This window comes from Centruroides sculpturatus, unplaced genomic scaffold (genome assembly GCF_000671375.1).
Source record: "Centruroides sculpturatus isolate CEXI.00-Female unplaced genomic scaffold, Cexi_2.0 scaffold176, whole genome shotgun sequence".
NCBI lineage: Eukaryota > Metazoa > Arthropoda > Arachnida > Scorpiones > Buthidae > Centruroides > Centruroides sculpturatus.
This window is the reverse complement of record NW_019384551.1, coordinates 171769-192707: the sequence shown is the minus strand read 5'-3', so window position 1 is coordinate 192707 and position 20939 is coordinate 171769. Positions and strand designations below refer to the sequence as shown.

The 20939-nt window shown below is 24.3% G+C and overlaps 2 protein-coding genes across 2 annotated transcripts in view; one reads left to right on the top strand and one right to left on the bottom strand.

Moving 5' to 3' along the window:
* The first annotated feature begins 964 nt into the window (after positions 1-964).
* On the top strand, positions 965-7795 carry LOC111623651 (receptor-transporting protein 3-like). The gene is made up of 5 exons (XM_023366311.1): positions 965-1112; positions 1280-1508; positions 2605-2755; positions 6041-6211; positions 7199-7795. The coding sequence occupies exons 2-5, from the start codon at positions 1348-1350 to the stop codon at positions 7352-7354; spliced, it is 639 nt and encodes a 212-aa protein (XP_023222079.1). The 5' UTR covers positions 965-1112; positions 1280-1347; the 3' UTR covers positions 7355-7795.
* Positions 7796-16466: 8671 nt separating this feature from the next.
* LOC111623650 (N-acetylated-alpha-linked acidic dipeptidase 2-like) overlaps positions 16467-20939 on the bottom strand; it is a 25274-nt gene continuing 20801 nt past the window's right edge. The window contains exons 16-19 of the mRNA XM_023366310.1: positions 19665-19908; positions 19391-19472; positions 19217-19312; positions 16467-16890 (exon numbers count right to left, since the gene is read on the bottom strand). Coding sequence (XP_023222078.1) covers positions 16683-16890; positions 19217-19312; positions 19391-19472; positions 19665-19908 — 630 coding nt within the window. The 3' untranslated portion in view covers positions 16467-16682. The remainder of the gene's footprint in view (positions 16891-19216; positions 19313-19390; positions 19473-19664; positions 19909-20939) is intronic.

Genomic DNA, 20939 nt, shown 5'->3' with positions numbered 1-20939 from the left:
TACGAAACAAGCAATTATACAACTATTGCGTGTTCTTTATTACACCTATTCTCCAGTTATATTTGAATGTTATTAGAAGTTATCAGTAATATTTTCCTAATAGAATACAACTTGTTGTATGTATAAATTATACATATACATACATAAATACACAATAAAATTTATCTCCTAAGTTATCAATAAATGCTTTACAAATGTCAAACACTGGAAGAAAATGGTAATAAAAGCATTAGAAAATAAAATTTAAGTCATAAAATATACAAAAATTTTTAAATTTTATTAATAAATAGATATAAAAATGTATAGAAATTTATTAGTGCAGCTTGCAGGATTTAGATTTCTAGAAGTATTATTTGTTTTTTCTCATCTCAATTGATAAATGATAACAGAACTTACAGAAAATTAATCACAGATCTAGTGATTTCAAAACATTTGCTAATCAATGTCAAAACTTATAAAGCAAAAAAGTATACAGGTCAATACTAGAATCGAGTAAATACATAATAATCGAATCTAATCGTCAAATAGCTTGCCATATTCGGAAATATCCGAATATAAAGTCTAAAATTAATAATATCCCTATAAAAAAAGAAAAGTTTCTCATGGAAATTCGGTATGCAAATATCACTAACTCAATGGACAATTTGTGGATCATCAGTAGACCGCAGAATTAATATAATTCAAGAGATATAGAGTATAACATAATACCGAAAAGAAAAACATTTGTTTACTTTGAGTAGAAAATTTATTTCGAGAGGAAGATACGTTTAGTTTTGCTTATGTTTATCGCTCACACAGATAAATATTGTAATAAACTAATTTATCCTTATATTTATACGCATAATAAACTTTTATAACGTAGACACGTATCAATGGATGCGAATAGATTTAAAATTTACTAAACAAAGTAAGAAAGAATAGTATTTGAAGTTTTACTATAGTTCAGTGACGTCACAACCAATGAGAGAAGGAAAATGAAAAAGCTATAAACCACTTCTATAGACTGAGTTGGTGGAAGTGAAACAGTTCGGAGAAGCGACAGTTTCTGTTTTAAAAACTTTTCTGCTTACAGAAACGATATCGCGATTAACTTTCGGAATTTTATATAAAAGGTATGTAAATCAAACATTTCATTTTTTCTTTAGGATTTTTTTTAAAAACAGTATTGACTATACGGTTGAAATGACTACTGTGAAGTCCGGTAATTTATCTTGTATAGAATGTTACTATACAATATAATGGCAATGGATTTATTGATATATTTATATATTTTTTACAGGATTAACCACTATTGTCAAACTGACGACGGAGCAACATATTAATCGATTTAATATACCTCCTAGATTTATGAAAAAATATACGTTGTTCAACATGGTTACGAATGAAATCGTTCATCCAGCCCTCCCTTACTCTATGGGATACATTTCTACTATTCCAGTGCAGATAAATGAATCTACAGTTCATTATCCGACTGCAGTGGTTACTTTTCAGATGTGGAAACAATTGTTGTGAGTAATTTCAATTAAATAAGCTGTAAATAATAGTTTCGACTATTTGGTCTCGAGTGAACTTAAATTTTAAGACAATAGCAATCATGTTAACTTTACTGGATATATACTAAGCATATTTAACGAATAAATGAAATGCTATATTTGACATATTATATTGCATTGTGTAGAACATAAAATATATAATTTTTAGCTCTAAGCTCTATTAAAAATATCCGTTTTTGGAAGTTTATTACCTGTTCTTTAGTATCAATGAAAAGCGATCGTTCAACTTATTCTTATTGACCATTCTCCACAGTTATCTATCCCATTGGGGACCAAACTCAAATTCATACTTAAGTTAAAATATATATATTTATAGTTAAATAATAATCTATCTTTCTCGTGTCCTTCACATTAAAGTAGTCATAAAATCATTTTCAAGTACGAGTTATCGTCGAGAGAATAGGTTACGCTCTTAATTAAAATATCATTAAGGTCCTTCGCTGGTGAGTTATGTTGCAATTCCTTGTTGACGGCGATCACCATCAGTATTTTAAGGTTAATTATCTCCCAGTTTTCAAAATAAGAAAGACCTAAATCTGATCTGTGCCTCAAAAAACACGAATTTCTTACAGAAAATATTTAATTTATCGATTTAACATGATTTTAAAGTAATGGAGTCATGTAATTAGTTAAATTTCCTGCAGCTTATGAAACAAATGATGATGCAACGGAAAAATCAATAGCTTAATTGATTGTTTTACTTTTAATTTCGATTCGTATTTCCTATTTTAAACTAATTTGCGAGTTTAAAAGGAAGGATGAAAGTACCTGCCAATACACAATACAGTCGGGTAAAATTGTCATTTTTATAACCTTGAACACAATTTTATCTGCCGTTTTTATCGAAAACTTATCCTAATTAAAGTATGTTGTATATATATAAAAAATACTTCAGTTGAAAGGAAAATTATCTTTTAATTTTTTAAAAAAATATTTAACGATTCGTATACAATTTATTTTTTATTTTGAAAGACTTCCTTTCATTCTGTTGTATTTCAGCAGTAATAAAATATACGGAAAATATTAAATTTACTCTTCCTCTCTGATACAGCGGAATGGAACAAATATGGCATATGGAATTTTATCAATGGTTCTCTCAGTATCCTGAAGTTTGGCACATTTCCTGTTTGAGAGAATCGGATATTCCTCCTCGAGGATGGTACAAGTTCGTTGATTCGGCGAAAGTAAGATTCTGTTGCGAAGTAAGTATGAAAAATAAAATATATATGAAATCTTATAAAAATTCTAAAATATTTGATAACGCTTTCATAATCTTTGAAATCAAAATTCAAAAGATGTACTAAAGATAGAATCCTTCCAAAAAAACTGGATTTTACAAGGTCGAAATTACAACCAATCCTTAGATTTTCAACTATATTATTCAATCAATTCTAAAAAATTAAAAACCCAGAAAATATTTTAGAAATCTTTGAATTTCTAATGTAGTTTCCAGATATTTCAAGAGCAAGGTTGTTGGAGTAAAAACTTGTTCCTGAAGGATATCGGAAACGAAATTAAAATCGAAAAAACTGCTGGAGGATCTGGAAACAATTGTAAAACGGTATAATAAAATTCTTAAAATTTCCTATAATTCTTTCATGTAATTAAAATAAATAGAAAGAGAGCGTTTGAAACTATTCTAGTGTAAAAACAGATTTCAAAGATTACTTTTAAAATGAAGTAGAAATTCTAATTCTTATTATATATATAATACTATCTTAAAGGATTTATAACAGTCATTGTTCAGTTCAAATTTTGCAAACAAAATCTAAAAATTCAGACTAATAATATTGGACTGAATTATTAAGCAAAAAAAAAAATCTAAAATTTATCAAATAATTAAATAAATTAGTAATTAATTTCAAAAACAATTAGTAGCTGTAAATAATGTAATCAACATTCTAAATATGTTAGATATAAAAACAGCGTGTGCCTGGATCCGTATAGAACGGAAGGGATGTATTTATCCCCCAATATTTCTGTACTGGCAAATTATCCCCCAATATATTTTAATTTTATATCATGCTACAAAAATTTAGAATAGAATATACAGTGCTCACTGTACATCTTATTTTTATATCCATTTAAAATCTAACAATAAGAGTTTTCTTTCCCATTGAATTGGTTCACCCCAATCTACAGTATGTACTCGTATATATGGTAAATTATTAATTTTAAAAACGCTTTTCGAACGTTAAAATCTTAGTTTACGTCTAAACTCTACGTTTAAACAATTCAAATATTAATAAAATGTTTAAAGTATATTTATTTAAATCTATAAGTCATTTTTTATACACGTAAATTAACCTGATAAGATAAAATGTATCCATTTAACTAGACGTAAAATATAATTGAAAAATATTTTTTGATTTTTTAAAAAAATAAACGAATCAAATATTTTGTTTATTAAATAAACAAATTATTATTTTTACATATTCATAAATATTTTTAAATCGCTAGTATCAGGTATAAATTTTCATGTGGGTTTACATATGTAAAATCATAACAACAAGGATATTATATAACACGCTTAGCAGGTGACATAACCTATTTTTTAAATAGGCTATAAAATATATTAATATTAATAAATAAACCACTTTTATTTCATATTTATTTCGTCGAATAAATTATCGAGAGTTGAAAATTATTAGGTTGAATCATAGGATAATTATAGGTTTTTAAATCGTAAGATATTACAGAACTTTGCGGTTCGAATCTCCATTAATTTGAAGCTCTGTTTAAGACACGTAACCTGAAAACTGGTTCCTGACGAACCATGATTGAGCCACGTGTATTACATTTATAACTATAAACATTATCCTTACTTAGAGTGAGATTTTTCCCCCCATTTTTCATGTAGATTGCTGAAAACAGAATTTTAAATAGAAACGCGACCTTGCATTTGTCTATACTGTACTTAGATAATAATAATAATTATTATTATTTCTTGGAAAGGGAAAAATTTTGCATTCTCCGCATGTTAGAGCGAGATTTTATAACCGGAGAAGAGATAAAAATTAAATAATGTTAAAATTTGTTACGCAATGCATTTAATTAAAGACCAGAGTAAAAACCCACTTGAATAAAATTGATCGCTTTAATAATGCTAATTCTAATGTTTATATATATATTTTTTTCCTCTTAATTTTAGTTGAATATATTTTGTAAAAGTCCTGTTGACTCATCTGATTATAAGGTGCTGTACAGTTTTCTTAATCTCTTCGTGTAACGCAAAATATTGGATTAATGCTACTTAACATAAATTCGTTTTATGACGAGCGTGACAATTATGTTTCGCCAAGATTATATAAATAGCATTTTACGAAAAGTAATTTTTTTTTTTTTAAGCAGCACGTTAAGGAACATCTTTTATGCATACATCGTTTCCATTAAATTACATATTTTTGTTTAAAAATATTACAGTATTACTATCAAGGATAAATGTGCAAAAACATCCATTTATCCATCAATAATTCGCAATTTGATACGCCAAACGTATTCCGAACAATAGCCAGTAATCTGATCTTTTGTACTTTTTTACACAATTCTTGTAATTTCAAAATATTTTAAATATTTAATGAATATAAACACGCAAACTACCCTATTTCGAGAATTCAAATTGTATTGAAAAAAAATAAAAAATACTAAATGATGCTATTTGCTAATACTGTACAAATAACTTTAGTGAGAGAAAAATCCTTGTATTTAAGCGCAATAAATTAAATTAACCATAAAATATATGTAATTTGGAATGCAAATTACAATCAAACTCGAGAATTTATACAGTGAACTTTTGTATTTTTGCTAAAGTATTTCTCTGGATGGGTACATAAATTAAATAAACAAAAAAACATACAATTTTATTTCGTAATTTACAAAAATTAAGTCTTATTAATTAATTTTTAATAGTAATATTCAGATAAATTTGCTTAACTATTTTAAAATAATCATCCTTCATTTTATTTTAATTGTTATCAAAGAATATTTTTATGATCGTTGCTGGCACAATTAAATAAAATCCAGGAATTAATTACGTAACCAGTTTGAATAATAAAATCATTGAAATTTTTTTAAAAAATACGTAAACAAAAGGAGAATTCCGTTTACACGAAGATTGTTCTATAAAAATTCTTAAGATTTATTGAAAAATTCGCTAGAAATTCATGTATTCATTATGCGAAATCTCGACTGCATTTAAATCAAAGTACATTAAAACTTGTAAACATTAATTTTACACGCGAAATAAGTAAAAATTAATGGTCATTATTTAATTTATTACTTCATGGAAATTTTACATCATCAAAAATGACCTTGTAAGATTCGAAGTACAGTACAAAAACAGGAAAAAAACAGTATAGATAAATATCCATAACTAGTTATGTCAAGCATTAGTCCACCTATTTTCTTAGAAAACTGTTGTTATATAATTTAAATTATTTTTATTTACTATATTGTAAATGTGCAATTTATATATTTATTTATAACAGAGCTGTGGTCATGGTTGGACATCAATGAAAGGAAGGGTGGCCTTTTGGTTTACTTTCTATAACAACATGAAGCAAGGATTCATAACTTTCAAATTATATGGACAAATCTGTGATAAATGTAATACTGGCAAATATGAGACTGCTATGTGGTATCCGGAAGAAGTAAACAAGGTAAGGGAAAAGTATATAATAAGAAATCTATATAAAAGTATTCAAACAACTTTACTAAACTTGGCTATTTTCCAGGATTTTATAATATTTACCATGATGTCATAGTCTAAGGTCATTTTGCTTTAAGCTTTCGTTTTCAGTTTCCTCGTTTTAATGAACATATTATTTACTCTCTCCTAATGTAAAAATAATGTCTATGAAACGTGACTACTAAACATTTATGCTACAGAGATGAATGCAACACTAAAAATATGGCTCCATATGCTAAATGGGGCATCGTTATTTAACCTACTCATCTTGAATTTTTAGTGTGTTTTATGTGCTGAACCGATAATGAATAATAATAAAAAGAAATCTTTCTTAAATACAAACAAATACAAGAATTTTTAGTGTATTATATATAAATTTAAAGTTTAAAATTCTGATATTTAAAATTTTATTGCAACAAAGTAATTTTTTAATGTGATATTTATTCATAACTATTTCTTCAACTCAAGAATATTTATGAATAAATATTTTCTTAATATGAAATATTTCTTTTTTTTGAAATAAGTCATAGATACACAATTTCTTGATAGCTAAGTTTTTTTTTAATTGTAAATAATTTATTTACAATTTTATTAAAATTATTTACAAGTAATTATTTAAAAATTCCTAAAAGTATAGTACATATGATGCAGACTTATAGATAAAGTCATACATTTACACCTTCTTTAACATTATTATTAAATTAAAGTTATAAGAAATTGATAGAGATTATTATTTTAAAAATCTCTCAAGAACTTAACTCTCTAAATATTGAGAGAGAGACTTCTTTTGTGTTCATTTCTTTTAATGATCTTTTATGAAAAGAAAAATTGGTAAATTCACTTAAAATTTTAATTATATTAAACTACAAGTTTCTATATAAAATCAACTTCCATTATTTTTTTAACTCCATTAAAAATAAATAAAATAAAATAAAATATTTTTTTATTTTGTTTATAGGTGTTGAGAAATTTGTATTTCAAAGTAGGTCAGAAACTATATGGTGTCAAACAACCTCCTATCAACAGAAACAGACGACCAGGCAAACCCAGAACTCCGCATAATAGCAATTTGTGTCAAGCATGCAAAGACGGTGTGTGCTCCGAGCCAAGATGACCAATAAATAGTTAATTGTACATAAAAAAAAATATTTTATTTTTATATAAAGTTAAATCTACAAATTAAAAAAAATAAAATTTTTCCAATACAAATTAAAATAAGTTTATGATATCTTTGAAAATAAATGCCATCCACTTATATAAAACTAGTCAAATTTGATAAGTCAATTTTCTTTTTTGTACTTCAAAACAATGTTTAAATGTCATCAATTTTATTCCTAATTTTTTGTTTTTACTAACAAACCTGTGATAAATGTCTACTATTTATATACTTTTTCAAGTTACAATTATTAAATTTTCTCTCTCATATTTGTGCCTGAAATTATTATTGTCAATCTATAACAGATATAATTTAATCATGAAACAACATGTATGTTTAAAAGTTCTCAAAGATACACACAATATAAAAATAATACAATTCCATTTTAAATTAGTTGACTTAACACATTTTTACATTATATTAATAAAATACTTTAAATGGTATATTTATACCATTTAAAGCAATATATTAAAGTTTTATAAGCTTTAACTTAAAATTTATATTAATCTGTATATAAAGAATACAACTTTTAAACAACTTATGTTCTTGTGCTTAATAATTTGATACTCCCAAATCATTTTTTGTACATTTTTAGCCAACAAAAAAAAAATTGAGTTATGCAATGATTCTGCTAGTTTTGGTTTTGTTAATAGCAAAATCATTTGTAAAAATTACTTTTTATTGTCTGTTTCCTGTTTAATCTGTTGTTACATTTCATATAAAGTTTATGTATTGTAATGTATTCACTAGAAAAAAAGTAAAACCTAAGAAATTATAAAATCCCCTATCTCTAGGAATGAAATTGAATTTATAACATTTTTAGAAATATATTGCATCCAAATGCCTATATGCTGCAATAATCCAAATTTTAATGAAATTTATTGAAAATTGGCATTGCCATTTGTAATTAATCTTTTCAAAAAAATAAATTCATTACTTTAATTTTTATTTTAAAATATATAATTGTACAGTTAAAAAAAAACTTAGACTTTCACCCAGAATCAAACATAAACTTATTTTCTTTAGAATTTTTAAGACAATTTATTCTCACATTCAGTATCATACTAAACCAGTCAGATAAAAAAGAAAAAAATGTTTACACATCTTTACTTAGAATATAATAAAAATATTAAATGTTAATGACTTAATAAAACAAATAATAAAAGGATATTTTATTGATAGAACTACATTTAAAACAAAAAAATTTGGGCTTTTAAAAGACTGTTTTAGCTGTCAACATTATTGCCTAGTAATTGACATTGGATGATGCCTGAACAACTAGATGCATTCAAATAGATGTTTAAAGATCCAAAATGTATTTGTTTTGAATGTAAATTATAAGGTAATATATTGTGTAAACTGTTAATTTTTAATTGTTAAATCTTTAACAGTTGTACAAAAATTTTTTTTTGTCCTACTTGATTGTTCTACTGTGATGATTGCAAAGACAATAAATGTGTTGGGAAATACTAAATAAAAGCAATTTGACTTTATTACAAAGTTGAAAGAAGTCAATATACAGATTTCATTAATTATGAGGTTTCTATTATCTTCAAAACATTGTAATATGAGTAAAAATTTTCAAACAAGAACCACATTTTCATTTCAAAAGCTAACCTTTATTTGGTATACATACAAGCACTAGTAATTAATGCATTACACTTCATATAATATCAAGGAAACTGAAACTTGATGAACAATTCATGTATAATTGTTATTATGTAAACTGTTAAGGTTTAGAAAAGTTATCTACTTCTCTAGTTTTACATGTTAATAAAATATTTATATTAATAATATATATCACAATATATATTTTAAGCATGCTCTTCTAGAAATATATATTTATTTTTTCCATATTTAACAAGTGTAAAAATTTAAAACTCTGTTCTCTATATAAAATAATTTAAACTGTGAAAAAAGCATTTTATTCTATAAATGTTATTTGAGCACATTAATTCACAAAATATTTTATAGCTATTCTATCAAAATAGGCAACAACATCACATTATTATTATTATTATTATTACTACTACTTTAATAATCAACTCTTCATTTTGTTAAGATATCACATTATAGTAACTATAAATAGAGCAACTATTATTTGCAAGATTTAGCTAAAATTTAAATTTGATATAAGCCTTTTGTGTATGCGTGAAGTATGAAATTCAATGATAATTATAATTATACCATGACAATGTTCAACAAGCATTTTATCTCCAAGAGGGATAAACAATAAACAATTTGCTGATCAACAAATCCATAAATCATAGATAACATATAATAATAAATTCTATAGTATTTTAGTTAATACTTCATTCTTTGACAAACTTAATTACAACAATATTTTAAAATTTAACTATTTTTACATTAATATTAATAAATACTATAAATTTTATACAATAATGGAAGATAATGCACAGGATTCTTTAAAAAATTTAATCACTATTATATGTTATATTTCAATTCTTATTTATTAAATATTAAAAAAATACTTTTAGTTTTTAATATAGGTATATTTTACACACATATTTTTAATATTAAAATTTTTTCATATTTTTAATCAAATTTATTTAGATTTAATAATAAAATGACTTCAAATCACCCCGTGTAATTTTTTTATAATAAATATTTCATATTATTTTTAAAACAGTCAAATATTTTAAAATTACATTATAATATTAACAGTTATGAAAATAAGAGCAATGACAAAGTTTCAATATCAGCTTGTTTTGGAATTTTAACACAGTATGCATTACTTTACAATAAATATTCAACTGTATAGAATATATTGATATTATTTAATCAACAATGAGATGAAAAAATACTTGAACAATTGAATTTCTCAGTTTAAGAAACACTTATTTACTTGTATTTATTTCCATCTAATGTTACTGTATAAGTACTGTGCAATTTTATGGAAGCTTTATTCTTTTATTAATACTGATGGGGATTATCATGTTTTTTAATATTCTATATACAAATTAAAAAACTAGAATTTGTATTTTTTTTTAAAAGAGATTCATTTCTGAAGAAAAATAAATTTAACATTTATATTCTTACATATAACATACTTATTTATAAATGTCTCCTATATAATTTGGCTAATGGAAAACTGATATGATGACTCTATAGTTTATCTATGAAAGAATTGTGTTAATATATTACTCTCTTTAAATTTATAATGCAATGAATAAAGTAAAATCCACTAATCAAGTAATATATTTTGCATATAAATCAATTTAATAATATACTCATGAGCAAATTGAGCACAGAAGCATGCTATCATATTAAAATTTTGAACATAAAATCTAAAACTATTTTCTTTTTTTTTTTTTTGAGCAAAAATTATATAAGCTCGTTTAATATTTTGTGCTGCTATATCACTAATAAAAAAGTAATCTGTAATTCAGTTTGTAATTCAGTAAAATTTTATTTTTCAGTATTGAATTTAGATTTAAAATGTTTAAATATTCATTTTAAAAATTCTACTTTAATTCTGATTTTAAAATCTGCCATAATAGTATGAACCAGGTTTTATAAGTTTAATACAAAAAGTTTTATCTCTAATCCATTAAAATTAAAATTCCATTCTCAGATCTGAAATCATACAATACTTTGTTATTTTACTTCAAAAACTATTTAAATATAATTTATTCAAAAACTTATCAAAGGAGAAATTTCAAGAAATGCTAGAACAGTATTGAAAAACTTGAGCAATCATAGAATACCACTAGTAATAATAAAAGTGAACAATATTCAAATGGAGCTTTTGTTCTAATTTTCATTAAATAAAAATAAATTAAAATTTTAAAAAAATGACCAGTTTTGTTTATAGTGAGTTAAATATTTCAAAAGGTACAAGGCTACTAATTGTACTAATATTTTAATAGAGTTTTATAGCTGCTAATTGTATTGCTATAAAAATTTTATAGCAACATTCTTAATATAAAATATTCAATTAATAAAGTTTGTGCATTTTTTTTTTCAAGATTAAAATTTTGCTGCCTAAAATGCATTAAAATTTTTAGGATGGAAAAGTAAATTTGTGTATAATTTAATAATTTGATAAATTTTGAAATTATACAATTATATTTTAATATCTGAACATTTTAAAATGTAAAGTATAAAAAAGTAAAATAAAATAATTGCTTGAAAAATTAATTTGACTTGAAGCACTATTAAATGGATAAATGATGTGCAAAACTATAAATTTTCTATAAAATAAATACAAAATTTGCTCTAACATAATATTAGATTAAATTATTATTGATGCTAGGAACAAAAAGTTTTAAATATTCTAAAAGAAATATTTTAGTCTTATACCACTGTTATATTTTAAAAGTTTTGTGTTTACATATACAGTATTTTCTATATATGCATTAAACATTTATAGAAGTTCACATACTATTCAATAAAAATTAAATAGTATATGATCCTATACTTATTAATATTTAATCAAAGTTTAATATCTATTTTTAATTCATTCTTTAAAAATAATAATAATAGCAATATTTTTAAAGAATGAATTAATATAGATGGAATTTCTTTACATATTCAACAATTCTTTATAAAATTTATTTTATTCTTTAACTTTTAGATAAAAATTTTCATAGTATGTCTTAAATTAATTCTAATTTAATTATTGAATTGTTTTAGAAAAATCATAATTATCATCGTAATTCAAGTTTTATTGAAATTTCAAAATTCTTTTCTGCTTAAGAACAAGCTTGTATAACTTAATATTAGAATAAATCAAAATACACCCAGTTTTCAATTTATATTTTTGTGGAAATAAGCTTTTGAAAAATATCCACATCTTGGATATGTGTGCGGAAATTTTTATAGCTATGCAAATTGAAAAATTACAAAATTTGTAAACTCAGTCTTAAATTCTAGTTCATCTACAATTCTGTCAACATCCTGTTTCCATTCTTTCTGTAAAATCTTTGACTGACGAAAGTGTTGACTTTCTGTCTTCTAATAACAAAGATGCCCTCTAATACTAAATAACTAATCTATATATACAGTATAAAATTACATGTCCTGACTGACTGATTCATTATCGCCCAGAGCAAACTGCTGAACCTGGAGAGATGAAATTTGGTACACAAGGTATGTCATAAAAATGCACACTTCAAAATTCCCCCCACAGGGGAGAGGGAAAAGATTAAGGCTTAACTTGAAGAACGGTTTCTATTGTACTATTTTAGATGCAATTTTTTGTTTTTAACTATGTTTTAGTAGGGTACACCATGAGAATGCACACTAAGAAGTAATTTTTGGAAATTCCCCCTCCCCTGAAGGGGAGAGGATTAAGGCTTAACCTGAGGAACAGCTTTTACTGTGCTATTTTAGATGCNAATTTTTTTATAATAAATATTTCATATTATTTTTAAAACAGTCAAATATTTTAAAATTACATTATAATATTAACAGTTATGAAAATAAGAGCAATGACAAAGTTTCAATATCAGCTTGTTTTGGAATTTTAACACAGTATGCATTACTTTACAATAAATATTCAACTGTATAGAATATATTGATATTATTTAATCAACAATGAGATGAAAAAATACTTGAACAATTGAATTTCTCAGTTTAAGAAACACTTATTTACTTGTATTTATTTCCATCTAATGTTACTGTATAAGTACTGTGCAATTTTATGGAAGCTTTATTCTTTTATTAATACTGATGGGGATTATCATGTTTTTTAATATTCTATATACAAATTAAAAAACTAGAATTTGTATTTTTTTTTTAAAAGAGATTCATTTCTGAAGAAAAATAAATTTAACATTCATATTCTTACATATAACATACTTATTTGTAAATGTCTCCTATATAATTTGGCTAATGGAAAACTGATATGATGACTCTATAGAATTTATCTATGAAAGAATTGTGTTAATATATTACTCTCTTTAAATTTATAATGCAATGAATAAAGTAAAATCCACTAATCAAGTAATATATTTTGCATATAAATCAATTTAATAATATACTCATGAGCAAATTGAGCACAGAAGCATGCTATCATATTAAAATTTTGAACATAAAATCTAAAACTATTTTCTTTTTTTTTTTTTTGAGCAAAAATTATATAAGCTCGTTTAATATTTTGTGCTGCTATATCACTAATAAAAAAGTAATCTGTAATTCAGTTTGTAATTCAGTAAAATTTTATTTTTCAGTATTGAATTTAGATTTAAAATGTTTAAATATTCATTTTAAAAATTCTACTTTAATTCTGATTTTAAAATCTGCCATAATAGTATGAACCAGGTTTTATAAGTTTAATACAAAAAGTTTTATCTCTAATCCATTAAAATTAAAATTCCATTCTCAGATCTGAAATCATACAATACTTTGTTATTTTACTTCAAAAACTATTTAAATATAATTTATTCAAAAACTTATCAAAGGAGAAATTTCAAGAAATGCTAGAACAGTATTGAAAAACTTGAGCAATCATAGAATACCACTAGTAATAATAAAAGTGAACAATATTCAAATGGAGCTTTTGTTCTAATTTTCATTAAATAAAAATAAATTAAAATTTTAAAAAAATGACCAGTTTTGTTTATAGTGAGTTAAATATTTCAAAAGGTACAAGGCTACTAATTGTACTAATATTTTAATAGAGTTTTATAGCTGCTAATTGTATTGCTATAAAAATTTTATAGCAACATTCTTAATATAAAATATTCAATTAATAAAGTTTGTGCATTTTTTTTTTCAAGATTAAAATTTTGCTGCCTAAAATGCATTAAAATTTTTAGGATGGAAAAGTAAATTTGTGTATAATTTAATAATTTGATAAATTTTGAAATTATACAATTATATTTTAATATCTGAACATTTTAAAATGTAAAGTATAAAAAAGTAAAATAAAATAATTGCTTGAAAAATTAATTTGACTTGAAGCACTATTAAATGGATAAATGATGTGCAAAACTATAAATTTTCTATAAAATAAATACAAAATTTGCTCTAACATAATATTAGATTAAATTATTATTGATGCTAGGAACAAAAAGTTTTAAATATTCTAAAAGAAATATTTTAGTCTTATACCACTGTTATATTTTAAAAGTTTTGTGTTTACATATACAGTATTTTCTATATATGCATTAAACATTTATAGAAGTTCACATACTATTCAATAAAAATTAAATAGTATATGATCCTATACTTATTAATATTTAATCAAAGTTTAATATCTATTTTTAATTCATTCTTTAAAAATAATAATAATAGCAATATTTTTAAAGAATGAATTAATATAGATGGAATTTCTTTACATATTCAACAATTCTTTATAAAATTTATTTTATTCTTTAACTTTTAGATAAAAATTTTCATAGTATGTCTTAAATTAATTCTAATTTAATTATTGAATTGTTTTAGAAAAATCATAATTATCATCGTAATTCAAGTTTTATTGAAATTTCAAAATTCTTTTCTGCTTAAGAACAAGCTTGTATAACTTAATATTAGAATAAATCAAAATACACCCAGTTTTCAATTTATATTTTTGTGGAAATAAGCTTTTGAAAAATATCCACATCTTGGATATGTGTGCGGAAATTTTTATAGCTATGCAAATTGAAAAATTACAAAATTTGTAAACTCAGTCTTAAATTCTAGTTCATCTACAATTCTGTCAACATCCTGTTTCCATTCTTTCTGTAAAATCTTTGACTGACGAAAGTGTTGACTTTCTGTCTTCTAATAACAAAGATGCCCTCTAATACTAAATAACTAATCTATATATACAGTATAAAATTACATGTCCTGACTGACTGATTCATTATCGCCCAGAGCAAACTGCTGAACCTGGAGAGATGAAATTTGGTACACAAGGTATGTCATAAAAATGCACACTTCAAAATTCCCCCCACAGGGGAGAGGGAAAAGATTAAGGCTTAACTTGAAGAACGGTTTCTATTGTACTATTTTAGATGCAATTTTTTGTTTTTAACTATGTTTTAGTAGGGTACACCATGAGAATGCACACTAAGAAGTAATTTTTGGAAATTCCCCCTCCCCTGAAGGGGAGAGGATTAAGGCTTAACCTGAGGAACAGCTTTTACTGTGCTATTTTAGCTGCAATTTTTTGTTTTGATAGTAATAACTTAATTTCCAAACATACATTGTAATGTTGTCACAATAACTGCATGTTCATTATCTTTATTTATTGATAATAATAATAGTAATATATCATTATTATTATTAATAAAGATAATGTGTAAATAAACATACATGATAGGTTTAATAATAATAATAAATTATTGTTGTTATTAATCATACAATGTATTCCCACAGAAATTTAAATGATTTATAAAATAATCTAAATATTCTTTATATTATTAAATAACATTTTTAACACTAAAAAAGTTTTTGCATATGACATCAAATGATTTTATATTCAAATATATTAAAATATATACTATAATTCAATACAACATAAGATGTATTGAATTATAGTATATATTTTAATAATGTAACATAAGATAATTACATTTTTCATCCTACTTCTTATAATGATTTATCAGTATCTAGATGAGTGAAGAATTTTCTGGGGCAGTCTGCATTAAAACATGTACATGCCAAATAGTTCTTTTTTGAGCATTCTCAATTTGCATTGCCACTTCTAGGAACAATCTACCTCATAACTATGAAAACTAAAGGACAAATATTGTTATAAACATTTATAAATATTATGTAACAGTGGTATAAGACTTTCAAAAAATTCTCTGCATTCAAGAGAGAAAAAGTAAATATGTTTTTTTTTCTTTTGCACATATTTGATTTTTAGATTTTATCTATTATCACATTTAGCTTTAAAATAAATGCTTCAATAATAATTCTACATGTAAATTATATGGAAACAATGATAAAAACACAAATTATCTACAGAAAATCTAAAACAAAAAGTTGAAAAAATGACAGTTATAAAACATGCAATTTAAAATCTTTTTCTTATCACAGACAAAAGAAAACACAATGAATTACATTACACTTAATAAATACAATACAATTAGTTAAACTAATAATAATATTCTTTCATTTTACATGGATTGGTCTTTATAAATAAAATTTAAATAAAGAAGTTACAGTAAAATAAAATACATATGTACACATATTTCACAACCTAAAATTAGTATACTCTATTTTTTTTATCCAAAACTTTTTGGATTTGAATTTCAGACACAATCCATTATCTAAAAGGTTACAATGAGAAAATAATTTTAAATATATTTGAAAAGAGAGTTTAGCTGTATTACAGCTTACTATTACCCATCAAAACATGACTTTCTAAAACTCCAATTGCTGACCGTAGTGCATAATTTACATAAGATAACTGCAGGTTGACTAAATTCCAATTTTCAGATGTATTATTTTCTTGAGCATCAAACATAGCTTTTGATAAAAATGGAAATATTATACCATTATAATTGTTTTTGAAATCTGGTCCATAGATTACATGGCTGTAAAAGATGGAATAATTTATCATAATCTGATATGTTAATGAAACTGTAAGTGCTTGAATATTTTTTGAAATCATAATAATTTAAGTAACATTTTTGGACTCTTTTTACCCTAAGGGACATTAAGACCTTTTCTTGGGTCCTCTTTTGTGGGTTTGGCCAGACCCACAATGAAACAGCCAAATGATGTGGGATGGAGGCCAACATTCCACCTTCTGAAAAATTCATGGTAACCTGAATTTAATTCCAGATCCCCAGGGCAGTAGGCTGATATCTTAACAATCTCAACCATCTGGTTGGCTTTAAATAATTATTGCAATATTTTATTTTATTTACTTATGGAATCAAACATTTTACTGAACTAATCTGTATTGTTATTATTATTGACAAATATATGAAAAGAGACAAATGTGCTAATTTTCTTAAAATAATATATATTATTATTAAAACTAAAATTTTAAAATATTTTATTATCTCAATAATATTCTTTATAAGCTGAGTTAAAATAAAAATATGATATAATCTATGAAAAAATACAACAGAAAGTAAAATCTTTTATAATAATGGGAAAGATCTTTCATCATATTCTAATATCAAAATTTCAACTAAACAACTAAAGCAACTGCAATCTACCAATAATTGATATGAGTTATTTTTGTATACATTTCAAAAGAGACTATATTACATCTACATTGTTCTTTAAATTAAATAATTTAAAAACAAACAATATAATTAATGAAATTAATATGTTAGTCCAATTATTTAAGTGAAATAAAACAATAAAAATGCATATTTACAAGATAATGGTAATGCAAATTTAAAAGAAACTAAATGACAAGAGTATATATTATCTTATAAAATAACAAAAAAGGCCTCATTAATTTAAGTATGATTAGATGATAAATTTACAAACTTGCTTAACTTGTTGTATAATGTATTTTAAAATTTAATCATACAAATTTAAATGAATAATTTTTAAATAGATTCACTAAATGTAATGAAAATATTTTCACCTATTGACATTTATTTTCATAATTAGATTAACGTACTTTATAATAATTAATGAAAGTAGCCTTTGTTTTATAGTTACAGATCAGAAACTTTGAAAAATGTAACCTTTGCCATGTTTAATTTTAAAATTTGGCTAAAATAAGTTGTTTTAAAAAATATGATCTCAGCTTTAGTTGGAATTAAAAAAAACTAAAATTATTTACAATAATTTTTTAAACTACTGAAACAAAAAGGAATGAAAGACTAACCTATCATAACATTATTTTTATTTGAAATTATTTTAAGAAAAATTTCTTATGATTTCAGAAAATATTCTTTAATTTTATAAATATCGAAGAAAATTAGACTTTGACATTAACACACAAACAAATATTAGGTCAGTCCATAAGTTCGTGGGTATTTTATGACCTTGTTTTGCTGTTAAAAATGCCAGTCTAATGTGATACTTTTTACACTGAAGTGTTAAATTGGATCTCATTCATATAATACTGTTCAGAATTGGGAACATTTCAGTTGTTTATTTTCGTTAAAATGGAAGTAACAGATGAATATAAGAGACATGTTTTATACTTTTTATTTTTAAGTGGTGAGAATGCTACAAATGCAGCCAAAAAATTAAATACTGCTTATAATCAAACTGTAACAAGTGTAAGGACTGCGCAGAAGTGGTTTGAAAGATTTAGAAATAATGATTTTAGTGTGGAGGATAAGGCTCGTACTGGAAGACCCGTTGACTTTGATGATGATGCTCTCTCTGCACTAGTTGAAGCAGAACCATCTTTAACAGTTGATGAAATTGCGGAACGTTTAAATTCATCCCATGGAACTGTTCATAGACATCTACAACAAATCGGAAAAGTTTCAAAGCTAGGAAAATGGATACCACATGAACTGTCAATAGCTAACTGACAACAACGTCAACTGCTCAACTCAAAAGCTTCAACTGGGAAATTTTACCTCATCCACCATATTTGCCAGATATTGCTCCCAGTGATTATCATCTTTTTCGGAGTTTGCAGAATTTTTTAAAAGGAAAAACTTTTGAGGATGAGAACAATGTAAAAAAGGCTATTTCTGAATATTTTGTTTCAAAACCGAAATCATTTTACAAAGACGGGATTAAAAAGCTACCATCAAGATGGAAAGAAATTGTACAAAATAATGGTGAATGCATTATAGATTGAAATAAGATTTAATTAAAATTTTTTGTTGCTTTTTTGTAGATAAAAATGTGCACGAACTTATGGACTGACCTGATACTAATTTTATCATATAAATTGGTAAAAGCACTAATCTGTAAATTAAAAATTCTTACCGCAGATATGAAGATGAGGAAACTCCATCTGGTAACAGAAATGAATGTTCAATTGCTATAAGGCGATCATTATACTCATGTGCTTCTAAATATAAACTGAAAAAATTTATTAATTTAATTTTATGCAGGGATAATTTCTATACTAAAAATATAAATTAAAATTATAATTATTACTCTCTGTCTCCAATTGTTTTAAAATTATTATGGAATTCTTTGCAAGCTTCTTCAAAAGACTTTAAGACTAATGTGACATTGTCTAAAATTAAATAAAAATATATTATATAATTCTCTATGACACAATTATCTTACATACAAAAGTTAATTTATTAATTCATATGATATTGAAAATATTTCACAAATATAGTGTAATTAATGCAAGTAAATTTGAAAATATATTTAAATTACACATTACTTAATACTTCTATTAATAAATATGAAAATTTTTTACCTAAACTTATACCATGATCTTGTAAGAGCTTTTCATGATTTTTGGAGAACTCAGCAAAATCTCGCTTCAACTGATCACTGTAATGACTAACTACCATTGGAAGATGTAGAGAATCTGTTAATTTCATTAAAAATGCACCTAACATGTGAGTCATCGTGGTCATCATCTTGAAGTTGACATCGGTATAATTTGCAACTGCATCAAAAGTATCATAAGACGTATGATAAAGAGGATAATCAGATATCTAAATATAAGAAAAAAATTAATATTTTACTTAAAATTTTAAAATGTATAATATTTGAAATACAAATTTAAAAAAAATTAAAATCAATTTTATGATGTTTTCAATTAATTAATTTCATTTTATTAGACTTTGTTCTGACAAAATTTAATTTGATTCTTGTTTCAATAAAATAAAATAAAATTTTGTCAGAACAAAGTCTATTTTTAAGTGCACAAATTTTTTACAAAATAAAGAATGGATACATTGTGAATTAATGTGAGTTACAAAAACTATTGAAGAAAGTAATTAATAAAATACTGCACATTAAGTATTATTACTGAAATTTAATATTAAGATTATTAAAATAAGTTAGATAATGAAAACAGGACAAAATAGGCTATTAAGCTGCTTTATTTTTATCTTATTCACTGTGTTTGTGATTTAATTATGTATGGAAAACGTAACTTCTTATGTGCTCATCTTTATTTTATATGTTCTACACTCCTCAAAAATGAAATTGCAACACCATAAAGAAATGTGCAAATTGTAGGATCAGTACAAATAACAGGGATATGCAAATGACTAAGATTGTGTTTGCATTGGGTCATGTGATACCCAGTTTTAAGCTATAAAGACCAGCAGCTGGCTCAGATCATAAATGCTATCATCAATGGTTCACAGTAGTCAAACTTTGAAGAAGCATAGAAACTGCCACATACTGTAAACTACAGTGGTTGCAGTTTGGCAAGGGATATTGTTGCAAGCAACCATTAATCACCACATTGATAGTATGCCTTGCCATATAGTGGCCTGTATAGCTGTCCTTGGGGGCCATATTCATTACTAAATAAACAGGTGTCTGTTACATATCTTGTTCTTTTAATCATTTGCATCTCTATCACCTCTATTGGTCCTGCAATGTGAATGTAGTTATGCACATTCCTTAATAGTGTTGTGATTTCACTTTTGTAGAGTGTATATATCCTATTTTCATCACAATGCTATAAAAATGTATATAAAATCTATATATATATATATATATATATAAATGG